Below are 15337 nucleotides of genomic sequence, written 5' to 3'. Positions count from 1 at the left end.
ACTACAAGTATCAAACAAAGTGCAACCATTTTGGCATTACTCTGCCATACATACAAAAATATTACTAAACCATTAACATTCATATTAGCGATACAGTATTTTCATTCCAGATCTATTCACCCTGGCTATTTTTGTTCTGACCTTTCCCTCTTTTTCGCAACTTTTGATAAAACTTATTCCAAGTATCATCATATTCTGATTCCCCCCTTATTTTTCAGTTCTGAAGTTAGTCTATTAGATTCTGCCCTGTTCTAATATCATCCCAGCCAGACAGCAGTGCTATTTACTGAAGACGGGGGTTTTAGGTCAAGGAGGGCTGGCTGGCTGGGGACAATGGGAATTTTAGTCCACCTGGGGACAGCGATTTGGGGAAGGCAACCATACACAAAATCTTCATTTCTGCTGAGATCACTGAAAGCAACTTAGCTCTGGTTGATGAAAGTGTGCAACGGGTCTTCCAGGGTTACAGACCACCTTTCCCACGGCTCATCCCACATACGTACAACAAAAGGCACCCTGACCCATTGGGCGACCTCCTTTCACAGGAAGGGATACAGGTAGTCCTCGACTTGCAACGGCTCATTTAGGGACTGTTCAATGGCACCGAGAAAAGGTGACTTATGACCATTTTTTTTCACTCTCATGACCGTTGCAGCATGCCCGTACTCACGTGATTTTACATTTGGATGCTTGGCAACTGACTCGTATTTATGACGGTCTCAGTGCTCTTGGGTCATGTGATTTCCCTTTTTTGCGACCTTCTGACGAGCAAAGTCAATGGAGAAGTGTGATGACCCCGAGGCGTGGCACAAAAGCAACAAAGTCACAAAAGTAGGTAAAGTCCCTTTAATTCTTCCAACTTGACCCCCGATGTCCAGTTATCATGGGCTGGAGACCTTCTCTAAAACTAACCTCCAAACATATCCTTTGTATTGGAAAAGTATCAGTCCTGTCTGAAGTACATAATATAGACCAGTGGCTGGCTGGGGAATTCTGGGAATTGAAGTCCACCCACCTGAAAGCTGACAACATAGAGAAACACTGAGATAGATGCATTACAAATAGAACTGCATGGAACAATATGCTGCTAACTTAAAACATGTCATCCCCGGCCAGCCTCTTTGATCTCCTAGACAGAGAAAATAGAAAAGCTGGCCAAGGCTGGCGTATTTTAAAATGGTGGCATGTTGTTCAATGAAATTCTATTTTTAATGCACCTATATAAACTACTTCAGGCAGGATGGATAAAATGCCATCACCTAATAGAGGAGGACATGACAGTGAGTGCCAAATAACAGCCCATCCCAAATGGAAAGTGTCCATCTCACAGCCATCCATTCCTCTGGGTAAAAAGTGTCCGAATATGAGCACACTTATTTATTAAATTACTTGCTCAATACCCGTGCTTTGCTATGAAACTATGTGGTCGGGCTTAGTTTTGGGGGAGGAAAATAAGGGGGGGAAATTCTACCTCTGCCTACCAGCACCATTCATCTGGCTAGCATCTTGTCAGTGTGTGAGATAGTAAAGGGCTGTTTGGAAACTGAAACCGTATTTGCTGTGTGAGCAAGAAGGGAGACAGCAAGGAGCCTAGTCGTGGCTTAGCTCAACTGTTCTGTACTAAAGCTGCTTGGTGCTATGAAAGTAAAACTGCTCTCTGCTTGTGTTTTACATTTGGAACAGATTTCTTTTCAGGTGGGGAGGGGGGAGTAGAACTCCTTAGCATCAGAACGTGTTAATAATAATATAGGAAATACTAATGTTCTGATGATCATTTCGAAAAATCCTTTCTTAGTGAGCACCTAGAAGCCAAAAGGAACAAATGTGCCAAATTTCAAGTTTGTGGGCTTTATGGTTCTGGAGATTTTGTGATGATGCATGACTGGTATTTCAATTTTATATATATATATAGATTCTGTTTTGTCAGCAATGTCTGGACTGGCCTTTTTCTCAATTTCCCATTTTTCCAGATGGTTTTATGGATAAGATATAAATACTCTCATTTCTTCAGATAAATTCTTTTGGTATTGGCAGAACATCTGATCCTCAGAACAACAGATGGAACAACTGACGAAAGTATATTATTATTAACACACACTGATGCTAAGGAGTTCTACTCCTCCTCCACACCTGAAAAGAAATCTGTTCCAAATGCAAAACACAAGCAGAGGAGTTTCGGTTTGTTTTAGTTTCACAGCAGCAAGCAGCTTTAGTACAGAACCGTTGAACTAAGCCATGCCCAGGCTCCTTGCTGTCTTCTTCTTGTTCATATAACAAATACTGTTTCGGTTTCCAAAGAGCCCTCAACTCTCTCACACACTGACAGGATGCTAGCCAGATGAATACTGATAGGCAGAGGCAGAATTTTTTCCCCCTTATTTTCCTCCCCAAAAACTAAGGCTGACCACATAGTTTCATAGCGAAGCACAGGTATTGAGCTAGTTAAACTATAGTGAAATTCTCTGGGCGGAAAAAAGATAGCAGTATGTAGAGAAGAATTTTTGTTCTTTCCTGAATACATTTCTCCCTGCTGAAATACAGGTAATTCTCAACTTACAATTATTCATTTAGTGACCGTTATAAGTTACAATGGCATTAAAAGAGGGACTTATGATCATTTTTCACACTTTACAACTCCTGCAGCGTCCCCATGGTCATGTGATTAAAATTCAGACACATGGCAACTGGCTCATACTTATGACGGTTGCCATGGCCCCTTTTGCAACCTTCTAACAACCATATTGCTACATTAACTGCAGTGATTCAGATAACAAATGTGGCAAGAAAGATCACACAATGAGGCAAAACTCACTGAATGTCTGTGCAACAGAAATTTTGGACTCATTTGTGGTCATAAACCGAGGACCACCCGTACACCTTGCTCCTCTCAGCCCAGTCTTCCATTCTGTCCGATTTACATTGCAATTTTGTTTTGACATCCCTGGGTGTAGGCCAAATAATTTTTTTTACCCTCCTACTGTCTGTTTTCTGATCTTTATACAAAGGAAGTTTACCCTTTTCTCTCTTGGTAACCAGGTTTTCTGAGGGTGAGAGAATTCATAAAGAACTTTTTGAAAATCCAAGTCAATTTGGCTAAGTCATCCTGGCTACTCTGGAAGAACACCGAGAAGCTTTAAAAAAAAAAAAGATTACCAAGGAAGGCTCGTGGCTTTGCAGAATCTATGATTAAGTCTTCTTCGGCTAAGTGCGTCCTTTTTTGTTTTTTGATCTCTTTTATATTTATGAATGCTTCCACTAATTTATACCTGAAGTCACATTAAGTCAATAATTTTAGTGTTCCGTTGAGATATCATATTGGCTATTTTCCAAACTTTAGATATACATTAGAGCAGAACTTTCCAAACAGGGCAACTTTTAAGATTTATGGACTTCAACTTCAACTTCCAGAATTCCTCAGCTGTTCTTCAGAAGTTGAAGTCCACAAGTCTTAAAAGTTGCCAAGTTTGGGGACTCTTGCTGTAGAGAGACCAATTTTAGGGAGCCAAGGTATTTTTGTAGAACAAAAATCTCACTGCTTGGGAATGATGTGTGTCATCAATGATTACTCAAACAAACACGCGACCTCTAAACTACCTGATTTTTCCAAATAAATCCTAAAACCTGATCTCTAATCCCCATATGATTGTCTGCATCTTCCTAACCTCTTTTCCCTCCTAAAGCCCTTTCAAGTTATCTGCCCCAAATTTTCAACCGGTTGCAAAGAATTTGTTAGGCCTCCCTAAAATCTTACTATCCTCTTTTATATCTTTTTGCTTCCTGTTTTTATTTTTTTAAAAAAGAAAGTGATTAACTTGCAGGGAAGGAAAGATTTTTCGTTCACAATTTTTGGGGTATCCCTGTTTGTATTAGTTCCCAGAACTTTCTTGGGGGAGGGGATGATAATTTCTATTTAGAAAACAGAAAAAGCTAGAAAAGTGACGGCAGAAAAAGACCTAGTGTTCCACTGGATCTGCCCTTCTGAGGGTTTTTTTTTTTTTTTAACTTTTTAATCACTTAATTACAGCACCTGGGTGACCTAGTGGTGAAGACACTTGCCTCCCACTCAGAAGGTTGAGGCAATAGCAGTGCGTGCAAAGAGAAAATATCTGCTGCGAGCTCTGGATAGGTGTCAGAAAGGGCATCTGGTCAGTAAATGCTCAGCCCCATCCAGCTGCCCCGAATTAAGGGATTACAGGATTGTAAAAAAGGAGTTAATTACTCATTTAATTATTTCCTGCAGGAGTTGTCCTTAGGCTGCTCATTAACCAAGCTGGTATCCTCTTAATGGGACATCTGCTAATGTTGGCTATCCAGTAGACTAGCCAAGATTCTATCCTTGAGGCTTGCGTGGCTTTTTACAATGGGTAGAGCTGTGCTGCTAAATCGTGGGAATCCCTTCCTGGACAACACCAAGCAGAGCTTGACGGGAGGGTCTGGGGTACAATATTCCTCCATAGAAGTTGCCCAAGATGAGTGAAAACAGCAAAGCTTTGGGCCATTTTACATTCTTAAAACTGAGAGAGGACCCCTAAGAACCGTGATGGCGAACCTATGGCACGCGTGCCACAAGTGGCACACAGAGCCATTTGCGCTGACATGCGAGCCACAGGCAAACTTAACTCACTGCACATGTGCGTGCGTCACAGCTGTTTTTTTTTCCGGTTAGTTTGATGCCTTTTTCGGCCTCCCAGAGGCTTGGAAAAAGCCTCTGCAAGGCTTTTCAGGACAAATTATTGGCCCGTTTCATCACTTCCTGTAATACCGGAAGTGACAAAATGGGCCTATAATTCATCCTGAAAAGCCTTGCAGAAGCTTTTTCTAAGCCTTTGGGAGGTCAGAAAAGGCTTCAAACAAGCCGAAAAATCAGCTGTGAGGTGCAGTGCAGGTAAGGGGATGGCAGGAAGAGGGAGGGGGTTGCGTGACCATGCACAGGGGGCTTGGGGAAGGGCACACGTTGCATTCTGGGTGCTGGCATGCGAGTACGTGCGTGCTGGTACGCACACAATTTTTGGCACAGGAGCCCCAAAAGGTTAGCCACCACTGCCTAACAGCATTGGTTTCCATGGATTGCTTCTATTGATGTTTACTGCAATAGATATGAAAATGGAGAGAATTATAACAGAATTAACAGAGTTGGAAGGGGCCTTGATGGTCTTCTAATCCATATAAATGGCTGTCCAAACTCTTCTTGAAAACCCCCAAGCGATGAAGCACCCACAACTTTTAAAGGGAAAATGCCCCATTGATTTAATTGTTCTAACTGTCTTAGTCCTAGATTGGTTCTCTTCTAGATTACTTTCCATCCATTGCTGTGTGTCCTGCCTTCAGGTGCACTGGAAAATAGATCGATCCCATCATCTTTGTGGTAGCCCCTCAAATATTGGAACACTGCTATCCATGCCTCCCCTAGTCCTTAACAGAGTATCAGAATAACCGAGTTGGAAGGGACATTGGAGGTCCTCTAGTTTAATCCTCTTTTTAAGCAGGAGCCCCTTATACCAGTGGTAACTAACCTTTTTGGGCTCCTGTGCCAAAAATTGTGTGCGCGCTGGTGCTCACGTGCTCACATGCCAGCACCCAGAAGGCTATGCATGCCCCCCCCCATGCCCCTTGCACATACACGCGCAATCCCTCCCACACACCCCACACCACCCCCTTACCTGCACTGAGCCTCACAGCTGATTTTTGAGGCCTTTTTCGGCCTCCCAGAGGCTTGGAAAAAGCCTCTGCAGGCTTTGCAGGTCGAATAACACGCCCATTTCGTCACTTCTGGTATTACAGGAAGTGTAGCCTCTGGAAGGCCGAAAAGGGCCTCAAACCAGCCGAAAATCAGCTGTGAGGCACACGCATGCGCAGTGTGATAAGTTTGCTTGCGGCTCATGTGCCGGCAAGAATGGCTCTGCATGCTCCGTGTGACATGCGTGCCATAGGTTTGCCATCACGGCCCTACACCATTTCAGACAAATGGTTGTGTAATCTGTTCTTAAAAACCTCCAATGTTGGAGCACCGCAACCTCTGGGGGCAAGTTGTTCCGCTGGCTAATTGTCTTCACTGTTAGGAAATTTCTCCTAAGTTCTGGGTTTCTTCTCTCCTTGATTAGTTTCCACCCATTGCTTCTTGTCCTGCCTTTCAGGTCCTTTGGAGAATAGGTTGACCTCCTCTTCTTTATGGCAGCCCCTCAAATATTGGAATGTTGCTATCAGAACACACACAACACACACACACACCTGTCCTTCTTTTAAAAGCATTGATCGATCTGCCTTCGGGGAGCCTTTCAAACGGTCTGTGGGACCCCGTGAGATTATCACCCTTGAAAGGTGTTTAGACTTTGGGGAAAGTTCAGAGAAGAACAACTAAGGTGATCAAAGGCCTGGGAACTAAATGAGTTGAAGAACAGCTGCAGAATTTGGGCTTGGCTAGTAGTCTAAAAAAATAAATAAACTAGGGGTGACATGATAGCAGCAACCTGGAATTAAGGAGAAACTTCCTAACAGTGAGGACGATTAACCAGTGGAACTGCTTGCCACCAGAAGTTATGGGTGCTCCATCAGTGGATATTTTTAAGAAGAGTCTAGATAATCACTTTTATCTGAAATGGTATAAGGTCTCCTGCTAAAGCAGGGGGCTGGACTAGAAGACCTCCAAGGTCCCTTTCAGTTCTATTCTATTCACAATTCACGTTCAGGCCCCGCTCGGTCCTCACCATACTCGGCTGAAAACAGCTCCCCTCGGACCTCCCCGGCTCCCCACTTACCGCGGGGGCATCCACGGTGGTGTAGCGGACGATGATCTGGAAGGGTCGCTGCGGCTCCAGCGAGGCCGGCAAGGAGATGCTGAGCGCCGAGCCGTAGTCGGTGAAGGGGTCCACGCGGAAGAAGCGCGGGCGGCGGGCGCCGAGAGGGGAAGGCGGGCAAGGGCGGCGCAGCAGTCTCGGCGCTCTCCAGCGGGGTGCAGGCCCAAGGCCCGGCCGGAGGAGGCTCGCCCCACGGCGGGGGACCTCGGCCGGCGGGGCGTCCCGCAGGGGCTCCGGGAGGCGCCCAGGCCCGGCCGGTCTACTTCGGGCAGCGGCTGCCCGAAGGCCGAAAGTGCGCTGGCGGTGCTGAGCGGGCAGTGCGGGTGCGGGTGGCCCGCGGGGGCCGAGGACGGGCGGGCGGGAGGCGGCGGCGGCAGGACTCCCCGGCCCGGCTCGCCTTCCGCGCCGCTCCCGCCGGCGCTGGAGAAGACGAAGCCGCAGCGTCCTCGCCGTCCGGGCAGGCCCGGAAAGCCACCGAGGCCACCCGCATGGCCGGGTGCGTGTCCAAGACCAGGACGCGAGGTCGGCGGGGCGGACGGTCTTCCTCGGCCGCCTCTTGCTGGGCGCCGCCGGGCACCGGCCGGGCGCACAGCTCCAGCACCAGGCAGCCGGCAAGGGCGCGGGCCGCAGGCCGCAGGTCCAGCCCGAGGCGGAGGTGGCGGAGGCGGAAGAGCGAGGCGCTGGAGGCCGAGGCCACGTCCGGGGGCGTCTCGGGGGCCTCCATGGGGCCTAGGTGAAATCCATGGGCGGGCGCGGGAGGCCCGGTGGCGGCCGACGACTCACCCAGGCCGCCCGGGAAGCCGCTCGCCGGCGCCAGGAAGAGGCGAGGCCCAGCCGGCCTGCCCCGAGCGGGGCGCGCTACGTGCGGCTGGCGGAGGAGGAGGCGGTGGCGGCGGCGGCGGCAGCGCTGGGCGGCGCCCGAGAGCGGCGCGAGGCGGCCGGAGCGGCCTTTGGACGCGCGCCCTGCCTGTCCCGGCCGTTGGACGGAAGCCTCGAGCTGGGCCGAGCCCGGGGCTTTATTGATCCCGTCGTCCCCCGGCCGGAACTCAGCCTTGGGACGGCAGAGAGACGGGAAAGGTCCGGCGCTCGGGAACGCATTATGCTGTAGAGGCAGGAAGGATCCCCCTCCTTGGATCCGGCCAGGTGATCTCCCGGGAGGGATCGTGTGAGCAGGGTATGGAGGAAGGAGACTTTGAGCAGGGATCAACTGGCTTGCCAGGAGGAGTTGGAAGGGCCCTTTGAGGTCTTATAGTCCAACCCCCTCAGGCAGGAGACCCTGTGCAGGTAGGCCTCGACTTACAACAGTTCGGTTAGTGGCCGAAGTAGTAAGGAATGACTATTTTTCACAGATCTTTGTAGCAGTCCCCTGGTCATGTGATTTACATTGGGATGCTTGACAGCTGACTCACATTTATGACGGCTTGCAGTGTCCAGGGGACCTGTGATTGCCCTTTGCAACCTTTTGACAAGCAAAGTCAATGGGGAAATTGGATTCACTTAACAGCCCTGTCACTAAGGTAACAACTGCAATGATTCACTGAATAAACATGGTGAGAAAAGTCGTAAAAAGGGGTTATAACTTCTCACCCACATAAATTTTAGGCTCAGTTGTGGTTCACTAGTTGAGGATTACCTGTACCGTCTCAGGTTGCGCATTCTCTCCTTAAAAAAAAAACTTGTTTTAAAGAAAGGTCATGAACATGATGGAGTGACTCCCAAATTGCAGTGCTTCTCAACCTTGAAAACTTCAGATCTCAGAATTCCCCAAACACTGAAATCTATGAAGACCTCTCGCAACTTTCAACGGTTCATTTAGTGACCTTTGAACTTACCACGGCACTGAAAAAGGTGACTTATAACTAGTTTTTCACACTTATGACCATTGTAGCACCCCTATGGTCACGTGATCAAAATTCAGATGCCTGCCCCAGGGTCATGTGATCAGACCGGTCTTTGGAAGGACAGATCCTGAAACTGAAGCTCAAATAGTTTGGCGGCCACCAAATAAGAAGAGAGGAAAAGACCCTGATTTTGGGAAAGACGGAAGGCGTGAGGAGAAGAGGACGGTAGAGGATGAGATGTTTAAATGGTGCCATCAACGGAATGAACATGAATTTTGGCAAACTGGGAGAGAGTGGAGGACATGGGGGGGGGGCGGGTGGAGTGCTATGGTCCATGGGGTTGCGAAGAATCAGACTGAACAATAATATAAGAAACCCCATGCATCATGTACATTTTCTAATCCATTGTAATTTAAATAAACAAACTTTGCACGTGGAAAACATGAGCACAACCTGTGTCTGTCTGTCTATCTACCTTCCTACCTACCTACCTACCTACCTATCTAAATAGAAGATAAATGGAAGGGACCTTGGAGATCTTCTAGTCCAGCCCCCTGTTTAAGCAGGAGACCCTATACCATTTCAGAGAAGTGGCTGTCCAGCCTCTTCTTAAAAACTTCCAGTGATGAAGCACCCACAACTTCTGGTGGAAACTTCCATTCCACTGGTTAGTTGTTCTCACCGTTAGGAAATGTCTCTTTAATTCCAAGTTGGTTCTGTCCTTGATTAGTTTCCATCCGTTGCTGCTTGTTCTGCTTTTAGGTGCTTTGGAGAAAAAGTTGGCCCCCTCTTCCTTGTGGCAGCCCCTCAAATACTGGAATACTGCTATCATGTCCCCCACTAGTATGTCTTTTCTCTAGACTGGCCAAACCCAAATCCTGCATCCGTCCTTCATATGTTTTAGTCTCCAGGCCTTTAATCGTTTTAGTTGCTCTTCTTGCACTTTTTTCCCAATATCTCAACATCTTTTTTGTAGTGTGGTGACCAAAACTGGATGCGGGTATTCTAGGTGTGGTCTTATTAAGGCTGGTACGACTTAATTCTAGACTCAGTGATGGTCCTAAGTTGAGGACTACCTATATAGCATTAAACAGTTGTGTGGAAAAAAGGGAAGTATGGTTTTTAGGTTACAAATGTCTTGATGGGTATCGCAAGAAAGCCAGAGAGGATCACTTTCCCAGATTGCAGGATACAGAAGGATGGGTTTAATCTACATGTAAGCAAGATTTTAACTTGAAACAATGGGGAAAAATGTTAATTAGATCAAGGCTCTTCAAACTTGGCAAGTTTAAGACTTGTGGACTTCAACTCCCAGAATTCCTGAGCTAACATGACCAGAGGAGGAATTCTGGGAGTTGGAAGTCCACAAGTCTTTAAAGCTGTCAAGTTTGAAGACCCCTGAACTGGTGTTTCAAATGGATTTAAACATCCATCTTAAACCATGGGTCATTTAACTAATTTATTTGATTTGCCGATCGCTTACAAGATAATAGATATAAGTATAAACATGAGTAAGAATCCAGAAAATAGGTACGAATAAATGGGGACAATAGGACAGGGACGGTAGGCACGATGATGCACTTATGCACACCCCTTAGTAAACTAAGTCTACTAAGTTAACTAAGGACTTAGAAACCTGGGTTGTTTTTTCCTTTTTGATAATGTATTCATTTTTATTTTTGCACTTTATTCTTTTTTTGTTTTTAAAATCACTCTTTAAAAAAACACAAATAATAAATCTAAAAGCCCTATGGATTATTGAATGTACCGTGAAGGCAGGTTCAATTTTCATGCAAAGCGATAAGCATGAAACTTCTTTAGGAAACTGCAACACAGCGTGCTAAGTAAAACAATATAACCTATTAAGATGAACTGGATTCAGTCATGGATTCCTAAATTATGGCTGATTAAAGAGCAACAGTACACAGCTCATCCCAGCTGCTTCGTGGGAGAAAACTCAACACTGCTCCACAATGAAAGGGCACACACGTCTTTACAAAAACCAAAATAATTTTTATTCACTTTTGCAGATGTCCGTCTCGACAAGACAATTTGCAAACATGCTAAGGCTATAAAATGTCCAGCTGGACAAAAACAAACCAACAAACATGCAGTGCTGACCGATCGAAACAGCTATTACAAGACTGACCATGCCCGTGTGGGCTACTGGTCCCATAGAACACAGATGGTGTACAGTAACCATGGTAACATACAACACAGGACCAGCAACCTGAGGTAGGCCTCTTTACAATTAGAAAATGAAATTTCCTACACCAGTGTCAAAACCTGATCAGGTGCCTGCTAAAAGCTGCAAGATGCTGAGGATGTAACGAATATGCAAGAGTAAAATTTTGTGCACATACAGTTGGGTGAATGAAGAACGATTTTAAAAATATCAAAAGTGTCTGGAGAACTTTCCAAAATAAATGCCAATATCTCAAAAGTCTGCATCCCAGCAGAGAAACGCCGTAGGAAGTAGCAGGGTCCAGTCTAAAAAAAAGATTTAGCTGCTACAGCTTGGGAATAACGCTGTATGCCAGGGGAAAAGATCTGCAAAAACTTTGGGGAGTTTAACACCCAGGATTCTCCAGCCAATATGGCTGACTGAGGAATTCTGGGAGTTGAAAGTCCACAAGTCTGAAAAGTTGCCCACTTTGGAGATCCCCGCTGTATGCTTTGGAGAGGTGCTTTTTGCTTAGCAAAATGGAAGGGGCTTTGACTGCATTGGATGAAATAGCCGCCAGCCAACTGACAGTGTCATTGTGTGCACCCAGGTGAATGCACTGGGTTCAAAGGTACCTGAGTTTTGTGATGGCCCTTCACTTCCCGCTAGAGTTAAGTATTTGCTAATGAAATCGCCCCAAGGGAGGGGAATGTTAAACCCCTCCAGGGTACAGTACCATGAGAAATTGTGGCTCCTGTCTAATAATTGTCAAGGATCTTGACTGCTGTCTTGCCGGGACCCACATGCCGTAGGTAGGAATGAGGAAAATGGGAGAGGGAGGGAGAGTTACACAAAACTTTCATTTCCGCCCAGAAGTTGGGGTGTGGGGGGAGAAAACAGCACCAGGGAGAGTCCAGTGCTGCCTGGCCCAAGCCAGGCTCCCAACCCCCACTAAAACGGTACAAAAAAAAAAAAAGGATAGAAAAGAATATGCACTGGTATTAACCACAGCGCTCATTTTAATATAAAATAAACAGCTTACATTTCCACTGTAAATATAGGCTATGTACAGAATTCTGTATAGATATAGCTACATGTATAAAGCTTCAATATAGGCCTCTGGATACATTTATAACGTGGCTCCCTGAGCCATCTTGTAGAGTGCATTTAATAGCAAAAAAAATTAGTAAGAAGAATACGAAATAAATACCATAATAAAAACTATGAAGAATCTTCCTTATAGTGCTTTTTTTTTCTAAAAAAAAAAAAAGAACTCAGTCCTGACTCACGATCCTTAAAAAAAAATATATTAAAAGGTGAAAAGACAACCTGCTTGAAAGACATGAAAATGGAAGGAGGAACATCCCTGCCACAGGCAGAGAAGGATTACGCTCCATATTAAAGTGACTTTGCCCTGAATTTTAGCCCTTTACAGCAACCTTGTTTTCTGCAGCAGCAAACATGGCATAGAAGCGGGAATTGTCATTGGACAGAAGAGCAGCTGGAGTGTCAAATTCCACCACCTGAAACAAATGGAAGAGGAAGTGCATGAAATGGAGTAAACACAGGTAGCCCTCGGCTTTACGGCCACAATTGAGCCCCAAAATTATGTCGGTAAGTGAGATATCTGTCAAGTGAGTTTTGCCCCGTTTTACGACCTATCTCGCCACAACTGTGAATCTGGCTACTGGCTTTGCTTATCAGAAGGTCACAAAAGTGAATCACATGACCCTGGAACACTGCAACTGTTGTAAATAAGAGTCGGCTGCCAAGCTTCTCTTGTATGTCACATTCTGATCATGGGCCCATGGGGTTAATGGTTGTGAGTGTGAAAACTGGTCATAAGTCAATTTTTCAGTGCTGTTGTAACAGTCACTAAATGAACTGTTTTAAGTTGAGGACTACGTGTAGCATCACCGTTGAAAAAGAGACCCAAAGATCTCCAATTCCTTTATTTTAGATTAAGGATTAGAGTTCCTTTAAGGGTGACACGATAGCAGTCTTCCCATATCTAAGGGGCTGCCACAAAGAAGAAAAGAGGGGCCTCAACTTACTTTCCCCAAAGCACCTGAAGGCAGGACAAGAAGCAACAGATGGAAACTAATCAAGGGGGGAAGAAGCAACCTGGAATTACAGGAGAAACTTCCTGACAGAACAATTCATCACTTGGAGTAACAGAATAACAGAGTCGGGACCTTGCAGGCCTTCTCATCCAACCCCCTGCTGAAGCAGGAGATCCTCCACCATTTCAGTCAACTGGTTGTCCAATCTCTTCTTAAAAATTTCCAGTGATTGATGGAGCTGGAAGTTCTGGAGGCAAGCCTTTCCTCTGATTAATTGTTCTCACTGTCCGGAAATTTCCAGGTTGGATTTCTCCTTGATTAATTTCCATCTGTTGCTTCTTGTTCTTCCTTCAGGTGCTTCTAAGAATAGGTGTATTCCCCCCACTTCTTTGTGGCAGCCCCTCAAATATTGGAAGACTGATATCATGTCACCCTTAGTCCTTCTCTTCGTTAAACTAGACATACACAATTCCTGCAACCATTCTTCACATTTTTAGCCTCCAGTCCCCTAATCATCTTTGTCGGTCTTCTCTGCACTCTTTCTAGAGTCTCAACATCTTTTTAATATTGGAGCAACCAAATGATTCTAGGGAAACTTACCATTTTAGAAACATCCTGGCTAAGATCTTGTTTGCATCACAAGGAAGACTGCTTCATTGCCAACTATGAATTGAAGCAAATTATCTTGCAAGAAATTTCGTGAGAGCTGCAGAGTTTTGCCACCCATTGATTGGCTCCTGGCTCCCGGTTCCATGGTAACTTGCAGAAGAAAAAGAAGTTCGCAGCTCACTCACCTGTCCTTGCATCAGTACCATAATCCGGTCAGAGCCCAGAACCGTATGGAGACGATGAGCGATCGTCAGCATGGTGCAGTCTGCAAAGGCTTCTCTGATCGTCTCTTGGATCAGTAAATCGGTCTCGGTATCCATAGCAGCTGTCGCTTCATCCAGGATTAAGATCTGTGGAACACAGCATGAGCCTCATTAAAAATGTAGCCATCAACCCTTTCCCTGGGCTTCTTCCACTATGACTAAAAGATAGTAGAACATGAAATGAAAGGCCTAAAAAGTATGCAAACGGGGCTGAGGGGGACATAATGGAACACAGTTCCTCTCATTTATCTAATGAAAGCTTAGTTGTGCTCAGTTGTCCTGAATCAATCTTCCTGGAATACAAGAAAACAGACCTGGATTCTTGGTTTCAAACCTGATTGCAATAATTAACCAATTCCTCAATTCATCACTCACCTTACAACGACGCAACAGGGCTCTAGCAATGCAAAGCAACTGCCTCTCCCCAACGGAGAAATTTTCCCCATTTTCCATCACTTCGGATTCAAGTTTCATGGGCAGCTGAGAAATCTTAAGTGAGAAGAAAGCAACAGAATAAGGTCAAATACGTGGTTCTTAAGCAGAGGTGGGGAACGATGGCCCCTTTAAGACTTGTGGACTTCAACTCCCAGAATTCCTGAGCCAGCATCATTCCCCCAACCCTGTTCTAAACCAAGGTCTCCAAACTTGGCAGCTTTAAGACTTGTGGACTTCAACTCCCACAATTCCCCAGCCAACATGACTGGCTGAGGAATTCTGGGAGTTGAAGTCCACAAGCCTTAAAAGTTGCCAAGGTTGGGGAGTCCCTGCTCTAAACGCTTCCAGATGCTGCATCGTCTTTTCAAAATCTACCAGTTACGAACTGGCGCCAATGACAAAATGAACTTCCGAGAGAGAAAGTATTTTCCACCAGTGGGGGGAACAGCATACAGAAAAGAGATACCCCAAATAAAGCAAGCATTTTACACTGATTTGTAGAGCTCTCCAAAGTAGGTTACATCAGCCCATTCAGGCAACAGTGGACACAATGTTTGACTTGGTCTGTCACTAGCAGTGAAGGCAATTCTGATAATGGTTTCAGCACTGAGGATTTGTAATCCAGGCCTTTTTAAAAGAAGTGTTTATTACTTAGAAATACAGGTAGTCCTTGACTTACAACCACAATTGAGCCCAAAATGACAGTTGCTAAACAAGGCAGATGTTAAGTGACTGTTGCCCCATTTTACAACCTTTCTCACCACAGTTAACTGAATCCCTGCAATTGTTAAGTTAGTAACACAGTTGTTAAGGGAATCTTAAGTGTGAAAAATGGTCATGTTGTAACTTTGAACAGTCACTAAATGAGCTGTGGTAAGTTGAGGACTACCTGTAGGAAGATAGTCAACAAGAGTTAACAACAATAAGCCACCCAGAGCAGCCATTACAGAAATGTCTATATGCGGACTCTTGTTTCTGTCCCCTCTCCTCTTCTTCCAGCCTGTGGAAAGTACAAGATGGTCCTCAATGTACGACCACAAGCAGGACTAGGACTTCCACAGCTGAGTGATTCAGTCAATAAAAGAGTCCTGCCTAATTTTACAAGCTTTTTGCTGTGATCATTAAGCAAATCTTGCTCCTTCCATTTATTTAATTAGAAACTGGCTGA

At 45.5% G+C, this 15337-nt stretch overlaps 2 protein-coding genes across 5 annotated transcripts in view; both read right to left on the bottom strand.

The window, feature by feature from the left end:
* Positions 1-7695, bottom strand: part of RNPEPL1 (arginyl aminopeptidase like 1) — a 31242-nt gene extending 23547 nt beyond the window's left edge. Inside the window, 4 exon segments of the mRNA XM_026721742.2 lie at positions 6756-6885; positions 6887-7033; positions 7035-7239; positions 7242-7695. Coding sequence (XP_026577527.2) covers positions 6756-6885; positions 6887-7033; positions 7035-7239; positions 7242-7518 — 759 coding nt within the window. The 5' untranslated portion in view covers positions 7519-7695.
* A 2932-nt stretch (positions 7696-10627) lies between these two features.
* The window catches only part of ABCC5 (ATP binding cassette subfamily C member 5), a 62838-nt gene continuing 58128 nt past the window's right edge, over positions 10628-15337 (bottom strand). For all 4 annotated transcript variants that reach the window (XM_026721737.2, XM_026721739.2, XM_026721741.2 and 1 more), the window contains 3 exons: positions 14110-14223; positions 13657-13821; positions 10628-12322 (listed from right to left, as the gene is read on the bottom strand). In XM_026721737.2, the coding sequence (XP_026577522.1) occupies positions 12221-12322; positions 13657-13821; positions 14110-14223 (381 nt within the window). In that variant the 3' untranslated portion in view covers positions 10628-12220. The remainder of the gene's footprint in view (positions 12323-13656; positions 13822-14109; positions 14224-15337) is intronic.

Source organism: Pseudonaja textilis, chromosome 4 (assembly GCF_049901715.1).
Source record: "Pseudonaja textilis isolate UNSWEBS1 chromosome 4, rPseTex1.2, whole genome shotgun sequence".
NCBI lineage: Eukaryota > Metazoa > Chordata > Lepidosauria > Squamata > Elapidae > Pseudonaja > Pseudonaja textilis.
Note: the sequence above shows the minus strand (reverse complement) of the source record. Positions and strands in the feature narration are given on the sequence as shown.